Source organism: Chiloscyllium punctatum, chromosome 46, assembly GCF_047496795.1.
Source record: "Chiloscyllium punctatum isolate Juve2018m chromosome 46, sChiPun1.3, whole genome shotgun sequence".
In the NCBI taxonomy this organism is placed as follows: domain Eukaryota; kingdom Metazoa; phylum Chordata; class Chondrichthyes; order Orectolobiformes; family Hemiscylliidae; genus Chiloscyllium; species Chiloscyllium punctatum.
In genome coordinates, this window is record NC_092784.1 from 45,777,189 (window position 1) to 45,794,959 (window position 17,771).

The window sequence follows — 17,771 nt, forward strand, 5'->3', positions numbered from 1 at the left end:
ACCGTTAAATCTGCTTTCTGTTTCCTCAGATACTGCCAGAGTTTCTCCAGCAATTTTTCTACTTTCACTCAGATGTCCGGCAATTCCTCAACTTAACCTGATGGTTGGGAAGCTGATGGATTTACAAACCGCACTGGTCTTCCATCCCATTCTATTTTACTCTTCAGGTATCAGAGAATGTGGACGAAGTTCGTTCAGCCCAGCCTGTGCCTACTGGCCCTTTGAAAATGCTATGAACACATTGCCCCTGTTCCTTTCTCCCGAATTTCCCTGTCAAGCATCTGTTCAACTTTCCTATTACTGAATCTGCTTCCCAGTTCCAATCATTGCAACGGGCCGAGCAAAAAGTTATTTCTTTTGCCAATCCAAGACCATTTTGTGCTCAACATTTGTCACTTTCCATTTTGACTCTGTCGAAATCTCTCTCGATTTTTTTACTCTCTCGAAATCTCTCTCTCCTGGGCCACTTCCCTCTGAATCTATGGTGACCAAGCACAGCTCCCTACATGTTGATGAAGTCTTTAATCTCTGGGACCACATGAGTCAAGTTCCTCCACACCTGATTGATGCTTTTTCTAACACCCACTGGGCCGAATAGGGTCATATCTGCAGAGTGTGTAAAAGGCAATGTCCCACCCAAACCCAAGGGAGAGGGGAATTTACGTTCAAATTATTCTGCTAACATTTGCTTTATCTGCTGCTAAAATGTCTCTGGAAACTGCAAACAGGAACAACAAACCAAGGGGAAGCTCTCGTTCAATACACTTCTGTATTTTCGAATGCATGTAGCCATGGACAGAGTGTGCATTGCTTTATGATTTCTTGAAGAGTGTGGGGTGACTTGATTGAAGCTTGCAAGAGCCTGACCCCATGGATGTGAAAAGGACATTTCGTCCTGTGGATCTAAGGGGGCTGTGTTTCAATTTAAGAGACTTTCCTCTTAGGACAGAGGTGAGGGGGATTGCTTTTTCTCTCCAAGAGGGGCTGCTTGACTTTGGAACCCTCTACCTCAGAAGGTGCTGGAGGCCGGTCATTGGACATTTTTAAGGTGGCGGTAAATGGATTCCAGCTAGGCAGGGAATTGAAAGTTATCGGTGGTTACTGGGAATGTGGAACGCGAAACAGAAAGACATCACACGAGTGAACCTTATGAATGATGGAGCAGGTTTGAGAGTCTGAATGACTTAAGTCTGCTCCAAATTTATGACTTTATTTCTTCGTTTCAGTCATGCATTCTGTCCACTGGGCTCTGCTTACATGTAACAGTATTGTCCAGAAACAAATCCAGTCTTTAGATCTCACCCCCAATCAAACAGACCCTCTTGCCTTTTTCGCAGTGTCAAGCAAACGGCACATTCAGCCAAGTCAGAAGAGAGAGTTGGAATCTGGGAAGCACGTGGCGGTTAGAATGAGCTAAAGCAGGGAGAGTGCTGCTCGGCTGAAGTCAGTAATGCTATAACGACCAGGACAAAGGGAGGGCTGCAGAGGCTGGAGAGTCAGAGTCGAGAGTGTGGGGCTGGAAAAGCAGAGCAGGTCAGGCTGCATCCGAGGAGCAGGAGGGTCGACGTCTCGGGCATAAGCTCTTCATCAGGAATGAGGGGGCGGGAGGTTCCTGGGGGGCTGAGAGCTAAATGGGAGGGGGTGAGGTAGGGGGTAGGTAGCTGGGTGGGTGATGGTGGGGCCACCCGATGCCTGGAGGAAGAACACCTCGTCTTCCACCTTGGGACCCTCCAAACCCAGGGCATCAATGCCAATTTCACTGGTTTCTTCATTTCCCCTCCCCTCACCTTATCCCAGATCCAACCCTCCAACTCGGCACCGCCCTCATGATCTGGCCTACCTGTCCATCTTCCTTCCAGTGGATCCGCTCCACCCTCTGCTCTGACCTATCACCATCCCCCTCCTCCCCACCTTCATCTGCCTATCACACCCCCAGTCACTTTCCCTTCTGCTCCCCCCCTCCCCCCCTCCTATTTACCTCCCAGCTCCCTTGGGCTCCCCACCCCAACGTTCCTGATGAACTTATGCCTGACACATCGATTCTCCTGCTTCTCGGACGCTGCCTGACCTGCTGTGCTTTTCCAGCGCCACACCTTTTGACGCCGAAGTCGGTAATGCAAACCTTCAAGTCAAGTCATGAAAGCAGTTGAGATTTAAAAAGGGTAGTCACTTACCGTGACTGAAACATCAAAAGCATAAAGTATTCCTGTCATTTTTAAACATCCATCCAATGCTGAAGTGTTCAGTTATTGGCAAAAACAGTTTTGCTTACCCACAAAGGCGCATTACATGCAAGAACAAACACAATAAGTAACACTTTGCTAAATGTGTCGTTTATCAACACATGAAAACATTCAACTCAATGTGCACCTGTCAGAAAGGGCTATCCAATTGTTCCAAATCTGATTAAATTATCGATGTGGACTAAACCCATCAGAAAAGAACCATGTACCCATTTCGACTTAAGTTCCCTGTCAATAGAATTGGTCGCGGTAATGACAGTCTGGTGCCAAAAGAGCCTTTGGAGCCTCTTTCTACTTTTAATTATTGTTGGGGAGGTTTTCAAATGCAATTCAATAACATTTTTAAAACATTTCTTCTTTTTTCTCTGTTTTTTTATTTCTTTCCCTTGATCCAATTTCCTTAACTCTCTCTTATTCATGTCCTGTACCCAATCTAACATCAATGTTGTTAATCTCGCAGACACTTGAGGCTTCAGACACTGTGCTGCTGACTGACACCTTGTGAATCTGTTTGAGATACACAGTCAAGTGCCCTGTTTTCTAAGCTCCTACATGCCCCCTATAGAACATAGAACATAGAACAATACAGCGCAGTACAGGCCCTTTGGCCCTCGATGTTGTGCCGATCCAAGCCCACCTAACCTACACTAGCCCACTATCCTCCATATGCCTATCCAATGCCCGTTTAAATGCCCATAAAGAGGGAGAGTCCACCACTGCTACTGGCAGGGCATTCCATGAACTCACGACTCTCTGAGTAAAGAATCTACCCCTAACATCTGTCCTATACCTACCACCCCTTAATTTAAAGCTATGCCCCCTCGTAATAGGACAACGAGCAAGTTGCTGTGCAGAGGTCCTCAGTGAGTCAATGATTTTGTGCAACTTTAACAAAGTTTGTTATAGAGTCGTTGAGTCATAGAGACAGACCCTTAAATCCAACCAGTCCATTCTGACATAATTCCAAACTAATCTCGTCCCATCTACCTGCGCTTGGTCCATATCCTTCCAAACGTTTCCTGTTCATGTCCTTATCCAAATGTCTTATAAATGTTATAAATGTACCCGCATCCACCACTTCCTCTGGAAGTTCATTCCACATGTGAACCACTCTCTGTGTAAAAATAGCTGACCCTCATGTCCTTTTTAAATCTTTCTCCTCCCACCTTAAGAATATGACACTTGGACTAGGGAAATAAAACCCGCCTCATCCCCCCTTATCTATACCCCGCATGAGTTTATAAACCTCGGTAGGTCATACCTCAACCTCTTAAACTTCAGTGAAATAAGTTCCAGCTTTTCCAGTTCACCTTTAAGTCTCAACCTTTCATTTCCAGCAACATCCTGGTAAATCTTTGCTGAATCCTCTCCAGTTTAATAATATCCTTCCTATGCCAGGGTGACCAGAACTGGACACAGTAATCCAGAAGAGGCCTCACTAACATCACCCTGATGTCCCAACTCCTATACTCAAAGGTCTGATCAATGAAGGCAAGCATAGAGTCATAGAGTCCTCCAGCCTGGAGACAGGCCCTTTGGCCCATACTGGTCCACACTGCCCAAAATGGCCATCACCGCTAAGCCCATATCCTTCTAATCCTTTCCTATCTATGTATTTTCCGAATGCCTTTTAAATGTTGTTAATGTACACGCCTCAACCACTTCCACTGGCAGCTCATTCCATACGCACCACCCTCTGTGGAAAAACATTGCCTCTCAGTTTCCCTTTTATTCTTTCCCCTCTAACCTTAAACTGATGCCCTCTAGTCCTTGATTCCCCAACCCTGGGGAAAAGACTGACTGCATTCACCCTATCCATGCCTCTCATGATCTTACACATGTCAATGGGATCCCCCCCTCAGTCTCTTCTGCTCAAAGGAAAGAAGTCCTAGCTTGTTCAACCTGTCCCAAAACTCAGATCCTTGAGTCCAGGCAACATCCTTGTAAATTTCTTCTGCACTTTTTCCAGTTTAATAACATCCCTCCTATAGCAAGGTGACCAAAACTGAACACAATACTCCAAGTGCGGCCTCACCAATGTCCTATATAACTGCAACATAACTTCCCAACTCCCATACTCAATGCCCTGACTGATGAAGGCCAGTGTGCCAAAAGCCTCCTTCACTGCCCTGTCTACCTGGGACTCTACTTTCAGAGAACCGTGCACCTGAACCTCAAGATCCCTCTGTTCCACTACACTCTTTCAGGCCCTGCCATTCACCATGAAACTCCTACCTTGCTAAACGCCTTCTTAACCACCCCGTCCAAATATGTTGCAAATTTCAAAGAATTATGTGCCTGAACGCCCAGGTATTTCTGTTCTACAACACTACCCAGGCTCTATCATTAATTGTTTAATTTCTGTCCTTCATCCCCCACGGCAGAGCTCAGACCATATAACCTTGACAAATCCAGATAAAGCAAACCAACAGCTCTATAGCACATTAGAATTTCATTACACAGAACAAGCAGATGGATTTGTGCAGAAGTAGGGAATTCTCACACAGAACCTTATCTGATTGTACATATAAAACAAGATTATACAGCAGCAGTGGTATGCGTATTGTTTTATGGTTCACTTTATCAGCAGTTCCCAATGATATTTTAAGCTCTCATTCTTGTAAACCTTGATCCTGATATGAACCATTTTGTTCAGATGTCGTGCAACAGGGAAAGTCTGGGTGTCTCATATTCCTGGTGTGTGCTGTGATAGAGCAAATCTGCACCACTATACAATCGACAGACCCCTTCAGAAATCACAACCCATTGCTCAGTGTCTGACTCATCCAACAGCATTCCAGAAGCCATTGTGTGGTGGAAGTGACAAGCCAGTGCTCACTGAGTGTCTGATCCATCAACACTGCGGACCCATTGTTTTCTATTTCTAAGCCCTTTGCGATCACAATTCATCACTGCTCGACTGTCTGAATAACTCAACAAGAAGGGGCATGCTTTTATGTGAAAGAAAGAGAGCTTACCCAGCGCTTTTTCACGATCTGAGAACGTCCCGAACAATTCAAAGCATTGTTCGACGTGGAGCCGCTGCTGTGAAGTGTAGGAAATGCTGCTGCCAGTTTGTGTACAGCAAGTTCCCACAGGCGGCAATGCCATAGCCTGTTATTGAGGTGTCGTTTGAAGGAGAGATAGCACAGACTCTGGTGTTAGGCCACAGTTCAGCCTTGATTTGGAGGGAGGTGATGGCCTAGTGGTATTATCGCTGGAATATCAATCCAGAGACCCAGGCAATGTTCTGGGGATCTGGGTTTGAATCCCACCGTGGCAGTTGGTGGAATTTGAATTCACTTAATTAAAAATTGACACTTAAGCAGCTAATGATGATACGTTTTCATCAATGTGAAAAAGCCGTCTGGTTCACTAACGGCCTTTAGGGAAGGAAACCTGATGGGAGGCACGATGGCTCAGTGGTTAGTACTGCTGCCTCACAGCACCAGGTTCAATCCCAGCTTTGGGTAACTCTCTGTGTGGAGTTTGCGCATTCTCACTGTGCCTGTGTGGTTTTCCTCCCACAGTCCAAAGATGTGCAGGTTAGGGTAAATTGGCTGTGCTAAATTGCCCATAGTGTTCAGGGATGTGTAGATTAGGTGAATTAGTCAGAGGGAAGTGTAGAGTGGGGGGGTGGGGGAATGGGTCTGGGTGGGTTACTCACTCTTCAGAGGTTTAGTGTGGACTTGTTGAGCCAAATGGCCTGTTTCCACACCGTAGGGAAGCTGCCATCCTTACCTGGTCTGGCCTGCAAGTGGCTCCAGACCCACAGCAATGGTCTGGAACAGGCCTGGAGGGCTGAAGGGCCTGTTCCTGGGCTGTAAATTTTCTTTGTTCTTTAATGTTTGACTCATAACTGCCCTCTGGATAATAAGTGCTGCCTAGCCAGCAACACTCTCATCCTGTGAGTGAATAAAGTAAAAGAATTCCATTGAACGGCAGAACAGGTTTGAGGGACTGAATGGCCTCCTTCCATTCCTATGGGAATCTTGAAACCAGTGCCCATTTAATTTTCTACATTGACATGAGAGGAGCTTTAACACCTACTCCAAAAACTGGGCCTTCTGACAGTGCTGCACTGGATTTAGGCTCAAGTCCTGAGGCAGGGGATTGAATCCCCCAGCCCTCAGCCCCAGAAGATGTGAATTTGACCACTTATTGTCAATGTAGTGGTGACCTTTCACTCTGAGCAGTTACGTCATGGAAATATAGCAGAATTAAATTTGAGGGAATCTTCCAACGCTCAATATTTTGTAGAGTAGGGGTCTGAAGATCTGCTGAAGACTCAGTGCTGGTTGGGATTTTGCGAGCTTGTATTAGGTGCATGTGGGTCTGATAATGGGGCTACAGTCATTGCTTCTTATCATCATTATGAAGCTTGGGTTACACTCAGCATCCATTACCACATGGAACAAGTGACTATCAAGGCAAAGTCATCAGCTACCGCATTCAAGTAATCCCCAAATGGGGAAGGGAAGACAAAAATATTTGCCGACAAAGTTTATTTTCATTCATTTCACAGGATGTGGGTGTTAGTGGCTGGGTCAGCAAATATTTATTCCCCAATCTCATTTTTGGCAGTTCTCTTCCCTAAAGGACTTGAGATGGGATTTGCTGAACAACCAATTCATGGTCATCATTAGACTCTGAATTCCAGATTTTCCATTGAATTCAAATTCCACCATTTGCCATGTGGTGGGATTTGAACCCAGGTCCCCAGAACGTTTCCTGGCTGGCTGGATTAACAATCCCATGATAATATCATCAGGCCATCACCACTTCAACACAAACCTGCAGGCTCTCACTTTAGGTCTCTCATGTTTTTCTATGTTCATCACAATTAGGTAGCTGAAATGTTTGAAACCTCAAACAAAAACTGAAACTGCTGGAAAGTCTCAGCAGCCCTGTGGAGAGAAATCAGCGTTAATGCCTCAGAACTTCATCAGTTCTGGACCCGAAACGTTAACTCTGATCTTTCTCTGCAGATGCTGCCGAACCTGCTGAGAGTTCAGTCCGAGTCAGGATGGTGAGTGACTCAGAGGGGACCTTGCAGGGGGGTGGTGTTCCCCATGTATTGGTTAGATTAGATTACTTACAGTGTGGAACACAGGTCCTTTGACCCAACAAGTTCACAATGACCCACCGAAGCGCAGTCCACCCAGACTCCATTCCCCTACATTTATCCCTTCACCTAACACTACGGGCAATTTAGCATGGCCAATTCACCTAACATGCACATCTTTGGACTGTGGGAGGAAACCGGAGCACCCGGAGGAAACCCACGCAGACACGGGGAGAACGTGCAAACTCCACACAGTCAGTCGCCTGAGGCGGGAATTGAACCTGAGTCCCTGGCGCTGTGAGGCAGCAGTGCTAACCACTGTGCCACCCTGCCACATCAAGGGGCCCATAGTTACCATTTGAACTGGCCCCAACACGACTGGTTCCTGTTGTTCCCCACTGATTAGAAGGGGAATGCAGAGGATTCACCCAACTCCATTCTATTCCGATAGCTCCCAGTTCCATTCATGGACATTTGAATGTTGATACTGAGGAAAAACAGCCGTGACAAAAGAACCAATTTGACTGCAGGTCAAGCTTTTCAAGAGCAGTAAGATATGAGAAAAGCAGCAAAACCTGCAGATAAAATACAAATGTGCAATTAAATTGGACATTTCGTGGGATCTCACAGCAAGTTTGAGATTGACCACTCTAGCCTTCCTCAGAACCTTCCTTAGTTTCACAGATCAGTGCAACATCGAGGGCCGAAGGGCCTGTACTGCGCTGCAATGTTCTCTGTTCCATGTTCTTCCTCTCCCGATCTCTCTCTCTGACACTATCAGTCTTACCACCTCCCTTTCGGCCTCCATACCACCTCCAGTATTGGCCCCAAAAACTCTCTTCCCCTCCGACACCACTCCCCACCCATCATCCTCCTGGTTTACCATTGGGTCAGAGCCTTCGCTGTCATCCGTTTTTGTGATGAGGCCTAATGGAGCGAGGTAAACTCCGGAGCAGATCCAGGGGCCCAGACAGTGAGCCTGCACCACCCTTCCTCACTCCAATAATGGAACACATTCCCACTGTCCCCCAGAGGATAGAGTGAGTGAAGGAACACCTCATCCTGTTGGGTCACCCTCCCTACTTTGTACCTTTCTGCTATTGTTCTCATACAATAGCTCAGATTTTGCAGAATATATTAAGTAACTGGCCCCAAGGGAAAGTAAGTTTGGCAGGAGCATCAGTGAAAGTATAACATTCATAGGATTGTGCAGAAGCAGGCTCTCTGAAGGAAGGTCCTGGTTTAGTGCCAATCTCTGACTTTTCCCCTGTCTTCCTACCCCTTGCTTCTATCCAAGTCACCTCCTGAACCCCTTGATTAAACCTTCCTCCCAGGCAGTGCCTTCCAGAAATTGCCCAGGGAATTTGAAGCTAAGATCTACAGAATCTCGTAAGAATCAGCATGTTGCATGTTAACTTTAGCCCTTGATTAATTGCTCTGTTTATGATTGTAATAAACACATGACTCTGGAACAAGATTCCCTCTCATCTCTGAGTATTGGACAGCTAATCTAATCTCACCCCGTCAAAATGGCAGCAGAGTCGAGTTTCTAAACTGGAGCTTGTCCTCTCTGTCCATTTCTTTTCTTCTTGCTCTTTTCATGGTTTTTTGTTCTCTTATTTACCTCAAGTGCACTCGTGGTCTCAAGGGGAAGCCCAGAACAGGCTCCCTGCTTTAGAACTTTCGGACTGTAATGCTGAACCTTTCCCTTTATTTCTAAACTGGCAACTTTGCCCACTTTTCTCCGTTCTCCTGCACTTGTGGCAATCAAACCTTATTCTAATTCACCTATGAGTGACTGTAGATACATTATTGTTGGCTTTTTTATTCATTCAAGGGATTGTGGGTAAGCTGTTATCGGTTGCCCACCTCCAGTTGCTTAGAGGATAGCTAACGTTGCTGTGGGTCAGGTGTCACATGTAGGCCAGACCAGGTAAGGATGGCAGATTGTCTTTCCTGAAGGAGATTAGTGAATGAGATGGGTTTTTACTTCGATAATCTTGAGACTAGCTTTTTATTTATTGAATTCAAATGTCACCACCTGCCATGGTGGGATTCCAACCCATGCCCCCATTAGCCCAAGATTCTGGGTTATTAGTCCAGTGACCATAATATGATCCAGCTTCCCCTGAGCAATTGCTTCTGAATGTAAGGTATTTGTGTTTAAATATCGTATTTCTGATCTTCAAAATAATTCCGATTCAACGCTTTCTGAATTCTTGCCACTTTTAATCAATATTTGTCCCACACACTGCATTCAGAGAGAGAGCCGATATAATCACAGCCATCTATTCGGCACAGATAGTTTCTAGTACACTGGCAAAACTATGGCACATTGACTGGCAGAATTGTACTCATCTTGTGTATACTAAGTTAAAGGCACAGCAAGTGCACGCCGAAACAGAGCCAAGACTTGCCTTCACAGCATAGACCAAACAGCAATCCTAGACCAGGTTAAACCACCACCACAACTCTCTCTCTAATGAGAGGGAGCCCTACGGTCTGGTAAGACCATTGACTTGACTGTAGCACAGTTTCCCCGTGTTCCAGGCCCACTCTGGGACTTCATAGCCAAATTAGGTGCGTCCATAGTATGACCGAGTTCAGTGAGTGTCAACTCCCCGAGTGAAAGAAACGTGTCTGAATACGTTAGAGAACAAACAGGAGATTTTGCCTTAATCTCCTCTGCTTGGCTCTCCACTTACTTTAAGAGTTCCTTAAAAAGTCTCCACCTGTGATCAGGGCTTTGTGACTCTGGCATGAACTGGTGTGTCTGACTGCACGTCAGAGAAATGTTTATACTCCTGTGGCTTTAATGCTTCCCCCATATCGATGCTTCATTGATAGATACACACAGTCTATACCGTACTGTACTTTATTAGTCCGTCTCTCCCACAGCACACTGTTCGCAGTCTCTTGTACGTGACTGCTGATATCCAAGTTACATCATGACATACATTACAATTCCATGTTTATGCACAGGATCATAGGACATAGGAGCGAAAATAGGACATTCAGCCCTTCATTGGCTGATCTGATAATCTCGCTGCTCCTTCATCAGGTAGTTGTGGAGAATAAGACCATAAAACACAGAATTTATAGTCACACTGCAGTGTCATGGAGATGTCATGATACATTTAACAATTTTAGATTCAACCTTTCTTCTTTTAGAATGGGATATGCTGGTTTATGTTCTTTGATACGTAAATCCCAGAACTTCTTTTATATTAATTATCAAGATATCTCTAGCATTTATAACAATAGGTGCCATCTCAGCTCAGACAATGCCTTAAGGTGTGAGGTCTGTCTGTGTCTAACAATAAAGGTGAAGTTATCTTGAGAATGTAACTTAAAAGGACTTCTGGGATTTACATAATAAAGAACCGAAACTAGCATGTCCCATTTCAAAAGATGAAAGATTTAATCTAAATTTGTTTAACATATCATTACAGCTCTGTGACACTGTAAGCCTTTTGTTATAAATTCTGTCTTATGTTATGTTTTATGTTCCTGTTTGACAACCACCTGATGAAGAGATAGTGCCTCAAAAACTAGTGCTTCCAGACAAACCTGTTGGACTCTCACCTGGTGTTGTGTGTTTTTTTTAATCTTTTAGAATGGGTTGCAGGTTTTGGTTCATTATTATGTAAGTCTCAGAACTCCTTTCAAGTCACATTTTCGAGACAACTTAACGTTTTATTAAAAAAAGGTGACAGCTCAGAAAATATATTAAAGGTGTGAGGTTAGAGTCTGTGTGTATTCCATCTTGAGTCAGACTGGTTCTATTTCCAAAGTAGGAATTTATAAAATGTTGACTAGATTATAAACAATATTGACTGCCCACAGACTGTGCGCTTTTTGAACAAAATAGAATATATCTGCAAATACAATTCCGCAAATGCAAATTCATCCCAATGACCTGCATAGGCATGTGGGGGAGAGAGAGAGAGAGAGAGAAAGAGGCAGAGAGAGAGAGTGTGTGTGTGTGTGTGTGTGTGTGTGTGTGCGTGTGTGTGTGTGTGAGAGAGGGAGTGAGTGTGTGTGTTTGTGCACGTGGGAGTGTGAGACAGTGTGTGTGTGGGAGAGAGGGAGAGAGAGTGTGAGTGTGCGTGTGTACTTGCTTGATAGAGTGTGTGCATAAGTGTGATGGAGTATCACTCTGTGAGAGGGTGTGCACATGGGTGTGAGTGTGGGGTGTGTGTGTGTCTGAGAGAGAGGGTCTGTGTGAGTGCGTGAGTATGTAAGAGTGTGTGTGTATTTGTGCTTGTGTGTAAGTGTACAGACACATTCTAACCTCACACCTTTGTCTGAGCTGAGATATTAACCTATTTTATAAAATCTTAAGACATCTTGAGAATGTGACTTGAAAGAAGTTCAGACTGGAGGCCTGTGACCAGTGAGTGGAGTGCCACAAGAGTCGGTGCTGGGCCCTCTACTTTTTGTCATTTATATAAATGATTTGGATGTGAGCATAAGAGATACAATTAGTAAGTTTGCAGATGACACCAAAATTGGAGGTGTAGTGGACAGCGAAAAGGGTTACCTCAGATTACAACAGGATCTGAACCAGATGGGCCAATGGGCTGAGAAGTGGCAGATGGAGTTTAATTCAGATAAATGCGAGGTGCTGCATTTTGGGAAAGCAAATCTTAGCAGGACTTATACACTTAACGGTAAGGTCCTAGGGAATGTTGCTGAACAAAGAGACCTTGGAGTGCAGGTTCATATCTCCTTGAAAGTGGAGTCACAGGTAGATAGGATTGTGAAGAAGGCACTTGGTTTATTGGTCAGAGTATTGTGTACAGGAGTTGGGAGGTAATGTTGCAGCTATACAGGACATATGTTAGACCACTGTTGGAATATTGCGTGTAATTCTGGTCTCCTTCCATGAAATGGTTCAGAAAAGATTTACAAGGATATTGCCAGGGTTGGAGGATCTGAGCTACAGGGAGAGGCTGAACAGGCTGGGGCTGTTTTCCCTGGAGCGTCGGAGGCTGAGGGGTGACCTTATAGAGGTTTACAAAATTATGAGGGGCATGGATAGGATAAATAGACAAAGTCTTTTCCCTGGGGTCGGGGAGTCCAGAACTAGAGGGCATGGGTTTAGGGTGAGAGGGGAAAGATATAAAAGAGATCTAAGGGGCAACTTTCTCACGCAGAGGGTAGTACGTGTATGGAATGAGCTGCCAGAGGATGTGGTGGAGGCTGGTACATTTGCAACATTTAAGATGCATTTGGATGGGGATATGAATAGGAAGGGTTTGGAGGGATATGGGCCAGGTGCTGGCAGGTGGGACTAGATTGGGTTGGGGTATTTGGTCGGCATGGACGAGTTGGACCGAAGGGTTTGTTTCCATGCTGTACATCTCTATGACTCTATGACTCTAAGTTCTGGGATTTACATATTAATGAATTGAAACCTGCAACCCATTCTAAAAGATGAAAGGCATAACAGCAATCTAGGTTTGTTCAATATATTGCATCAGTTGTATGACACTGTGATCTTTTGTATAAATTCTGTGACCTATCATCCTACTGCACCAAGGAGTGGCACTCTGAAAGTTTGTACTCCCTCATAAACCTGTTGGACTATAACCTGGTGTCATGTGATTTCTAACTTTGTCCACTCCAGCCCAACACCTACACATCCTGATAATTCTCAACTCTATTCCCTGCCTATTCTCTATAACCCTCGATTCCCTTGTTGATTAAAAACCTGTCTGAGGGGTAGAGTTGTCAGAATCTTACCAGACTGCAGGGCTGCTCTCTCATCAGAGAGAGAGAAGTAATCGGTGGTAGTCTAGCCTGAGGGGAGAGGTTGAGAAGGATTGAGGGTTAGTCTTTGGAGGGTCGGTGTGGATTTGCTGGGCTGAAGGGCCTGTTTCCACACTGTAGGATTTCTAGGATTACAGGAAGGAGAATCCTTCATGGTAACCTCAGCTGGTGTGGGAATTGAACCCAACACTGTTGGCATCACTCTGCATCACAAACCAACCCACTGCACTAACAGACTGCTGAGTATAACTGAATAACCCCTCTTACTGACATCCACCTTGATATCCCCTCATGTGATTCAATGTCAACATTTGTCTAATAATGCTTCTCTGGAACATCGGGGTAATCAATCAACATTAAAGGTACTATGTAAATGCATGCTATTATCTTCATTTAATGTGAACAGTTATCCAAGTACCTTCCATTTGGGCAGCATGGTGGCTCAGTGGTTAGCACCACTGCCTCCCAGCGCCAGGGACCCAGGTTCAATCCCACCCTCGGGTGACTGTGTGGAGTTTGCATATTCTCCCTGTGTCTGCGTGGGTTTCCTCCCACAATCCAAAGATATACAGGTTAGGTGGATTCGCCATGGGTAACGTGGAGTTATGGGTGGAAGGATGGGGTGGGATGTCTGTGGGTGTGCCAAATGGCCTCTTCCCACATTGTAGGGATTCTATACGAGCTTCGCAATTGGCGAGTATGGCTGACGCCTGCTGACTGCTTGGGATTGAGGCTAGGATGCCGCGATGTTAAAATGTCAGAGATGGGTTCAGACTGTGAAAATGAGCTCCGTACAGTTGCTCAGCGTTGCAACTGAATACAGCTCAGACCTGCAGCAGCTCCCAGCACGTTCACCCACCACAAAACACCAAAGGGTGGTCTGTGGTACTGCACTGAGTAGAAACCTTTCCACAGCACGAGTTACATTCTCCACAGTCACAGACACCCAGAGCACGTCCTAAACACACCAACAGGAAGTCTAATGTAAACATGTGACCTCCAACACCCAGCAGGACACACATGGGAGCTGTAGAGAAAGGCCATCTGTTCCGAGTCACAAAGCAAATGTTGACCCTATCCTTATCGTCTCGAGTTAAAATCTTGGATTTGTACAAAGGAGTCACATGCATTTTCCTACAGTGATCAACATACCAGACTTGGGAAAGGCACCTACACCCTTACAGGAAAGTTTCTTACAGTAACATGATCAGAGAAAGTGGGTGTTTCACTAACTTTAATTCATCTTACCTTAATCAATGCATTCTTCCATTCCCAGCCTCCCTCATAAACTTTGCAAGATTCCCATTAAATACCCCTGGACTATTCACCTCCGCCAACCCAATATTGACATATGAAACACATTCAAAGTAGTTCCTCTTGAAGTCCTTATTGGATTTGTCAGTCGTTATCATCGTAGGTCATCGTTTCAAGTGACAGCACTTTCTCCAATGTCTCTGCCCTCATCAAAAACCCTTTCATGATCCCATCACTCACTCTTTTTCTCGGCAAAAAAAATTCAGGTCCCAGACTGAGGCTATCTCCAATTTGGTACTCTCTCTCATCAGGGATGATCTGCGGATGTAGACTTTAGCAGCTGCTGTGCTGGGATGGGATAGGAATTGGAATAAGGGCTGAAGGAGCTTCCCATGTGGGAAAAACCCTGCAGTACTAATGTGCTTCAATTGATGAGAGGTTGCAATGCGTCACAGGCTATACAAACTGCCTCGAGGTTTCCCTAGTGCCAAGTTAACCTTCTGATTAAGGCTAGTTCAAGTGTCATATTCTAACAGAAGCTCTCCCTCTCTCTCTCTTTTTCTAGCATTGTTCCTCTGCACTCTGGTGGGTTGGTGTTCATCTATCCCTACTCCATGTGCTCCAGGAGGAACAAGCAGGAATGGACAGTGTGGTGTGAAAGGTAAGGGAACCATCACTGGCACGCAGTCACTGACAACAGCAATCAACCCTCACATCAAACATAGAAAACAGCAACAGGGAGGAGGCCATTCAGCCCTTCGAGCCTGCTCTCCCATTCAATATGATCATGGCTGACCATCCGACTCAGTCCCCTGTTCCCACTTTCACTCTTCAGCCCTAAGAGCTATATCTATTTGATAGAACATAAAACAGTACAGCACAGGAACAGGCCCTTCAGCCCACCATGTCTGTGCTATCCATGATGTCTTTCTAAAACAATCCCAACTGCCTGTACATGGTCTATATCCTTCTGTTCCCTGCCTGTTGATGTGTCCATATAAATGCCTTTTAAATGTTGCACTTATTTTGTTTTTAAATTCAGGTGGGCATCTTTGGCTTGGTATTTATTGCCCAAAGGGCAGCTGAGAGGCATAGAGTCATAGAAGCGTACAGCATGGAAACAGACCCTTCAGTCCAACTTGTCCTTGCCGACTAGATATCTAATCTAATCTAGTCCCACCTGCTAGCACCCAGCCCATATCCCTCCAAACCCTTCCTATTCATATACCCATCCAGGTGCCTTTTAAATGCTGTAATTGTACCAGCCTCCACCACTTCCTCTGGCAGCTCATTCCATACACATACCACCCTCTTTATGAAAAAGTTGCCCCTTAGGTCCCTTTTATATCTTTCCCCTCTCACCCTAACCCTACGCCCTCTAGTTCTGGACTCCCCTACCCCAGGGAAGAGACTTTGTCTATTTACCCTATCCATGCCCCTCATGATTTTATAAACCTCTATAAGGTCACCCCTCAGCCTCCGACACTCCAGGGAAAACAGCCCCAGCCTATTCCGCCTCTCCCTATAGCTCAGATCCTCCAACCCTGGCAACATCCTTGTAAATCTTTTCTGAACCCTTTCAAGTTTCACAACATCCTTCCGAAAGGAAGGAGTCCAGACTACATCATTGTGGGTCTGGAGTCACATGTAGGCCAGACCAGGTAAGGATGGCAGTTTCCTTCCCTGAAGGACATGAGGGAATCAGGTGGTCACCATTAGTCCTTAACTTCAGACCACATAAGTGAAATTCAGGTTCCACTATCTGTTGTCACAGGACTTGAACCTAAGTCCCCCAACATGTTAGCTAGGCTTCTGGATGAATAAGCTGTTGACAATACCACTGGGCCATTGCCTCCACTGTGTCTAATACCTGCCCTGTGCAGGGTGTTCCAGGCCCCAACCACCCTCTGTGTAAAAAAAACATGCCTCACACATCTCCTTTAAACATAGCCCCTCTCTTAGTTCCGACAGTATTGCTTCCTTGTTTAATCATGATTTAGTGATTAATCATTCTGGAACTGAAACAGGATGTTTTGTGCTTGGGGTATAATTAGAAATTTACACACTTGAAAGTCATAAAGCAAGGGTTTGTTCTTCCACTGATCTTTACAAACACGATTAAGCCAGGACACACAGCATTAATTTGGAATTATGCTTGTCAGTCACATCTCGTGGAGGAAAGCATTTGACTATCTCTTCCTCTGTCCACCTCACCCCTTTCTCCCTGAGTCTTCCTTGCCTTCTGCTTGACTGCTCGAGCTCCCCTGCTCGCTGTCCTCTCTTGCCGATCTGCTAGAGAGGTCAGCTTATAAAATATGATACACCTCTCAATTAGGGAGACATAACTGGATAAACCTAACCTTTAACTTGGTCGTGGACACCAGTGAAACCCAGACATCCAGCAAAAGTTATATTTGCTATTGGCTCTAATCTTGCTGAGTTTTCATGTTACATGCCCAGCTCTGAAGATATCTCACCTACCTTTGCTCCTGACCGATTTTTAATCACCGCACGGATTTACAGTTAGCGCTGAGACTTGCAAGCACACAGTTTAAATTAATTCAGGTCTCCTCCGACAGGAGAGTGGTGTGTTTAGTCACCTATCTCAGGAAGGATAGAGTGACCTTGGAATGGAGGCAAAACAGATTGACCAGAATGAGACCAGGATTGAAAGGGTTTGATAAAAAAAACAGGTGGCTTAACATTAGGCTTATATTCCCCTGGACAACAAGGATTTAGGTATCATTTAACTGTCATTTTCCAGGTTTGACTGGGCAAGGTTCTTTCCTCTGGTCATAGAATCCCTACAGTGTGGAAGCAGGCCTATCAGCCCATCAAGGGGTAGCACAGTTCACTCAGTGGTTAACACTGCTGCCTCACAGAGTTTGATCCCAGCCTCGGGTGACTGTCTGTGTAGAATTTGCGTGTTCTCCCCGTGGGTTTCCTCCCACAATCCAAAGATGGGCAGGTTAGGGTGAATTGGCTAAATTGCCCGTATTGTGTCAGGGGAAACGTCAAGTAGGAGGTTAGGGGAATAGGTCTGGGCGGGATACTGTTTGGAGATTCAGTGTGGACTTATTGGGCTGAATACACACTGTAGGGATTCTGCGATGTTCACACTGACCTGCTGAAGAGCATCACACCCATTCTCACCCCTGTATTTCCCATGGCTAACCCACCAAGCATATCCCTGAACACTATGGGCAATTTAGCGCAGTCAATCCACTTAACCTGCACATCTCTGGACTGTGGAAGGAAGCCCATGCAGACACAGGAAGAACATGCAAAAATCCACGTAGACAGTCAACTGAGGGTGGAATCGAACCTGGGCCCCTGGTACTGTGAGGCAGCAGTGCTAACCACTGAGTCACCATGCCACTTCCTCTGGTGGGCACTGCGAGTGCAGCACAGGTGGGTACAGCCTTAAAGGAAGT

At 45.4% G+C, this 17,771-nt stretch overlaps 1 protein-coding gene and 1 long non-coding RNA gene across 2 annotated transcripts in view; one reads left to right on the top strand and one right to left on the bottom strand.

Annotated features, from left to right (window-relative positions):
• LOC140467984 (uncharacterized) overlaps positions 1–5,329 on the bottom strand; it is an 86,879-nt gene extending 81,550 nt beyond the window's left edge. The window contains exon 1 of the long non-coding RNA XR_011955558.1: positions 5,222–5,329. This is a non-coding gene — a long non-coding RNA (uncharacterized lncRNA). The remainder of the gene's footprint in view (positions 1–5,221) is intronic.
• Positions 1–17,771, top strand: part of LOC140467983 (adhesion G protein-coupled receptor E3-like) — an 83,118-nt gene that overhangs the window by 13,518 nt on the left and 51,829 nt on the right. The window contains exon 2 of the mRNA XM_072564098.1: positions 14,903–14,998. Coding sequence (XP_072420199.1) covers positions 14,903–14,998 — 96 coding nt within the window. The remainder of the gene's footprint in view (positions 1–14,902; positions 14,999–17,771) is intronic.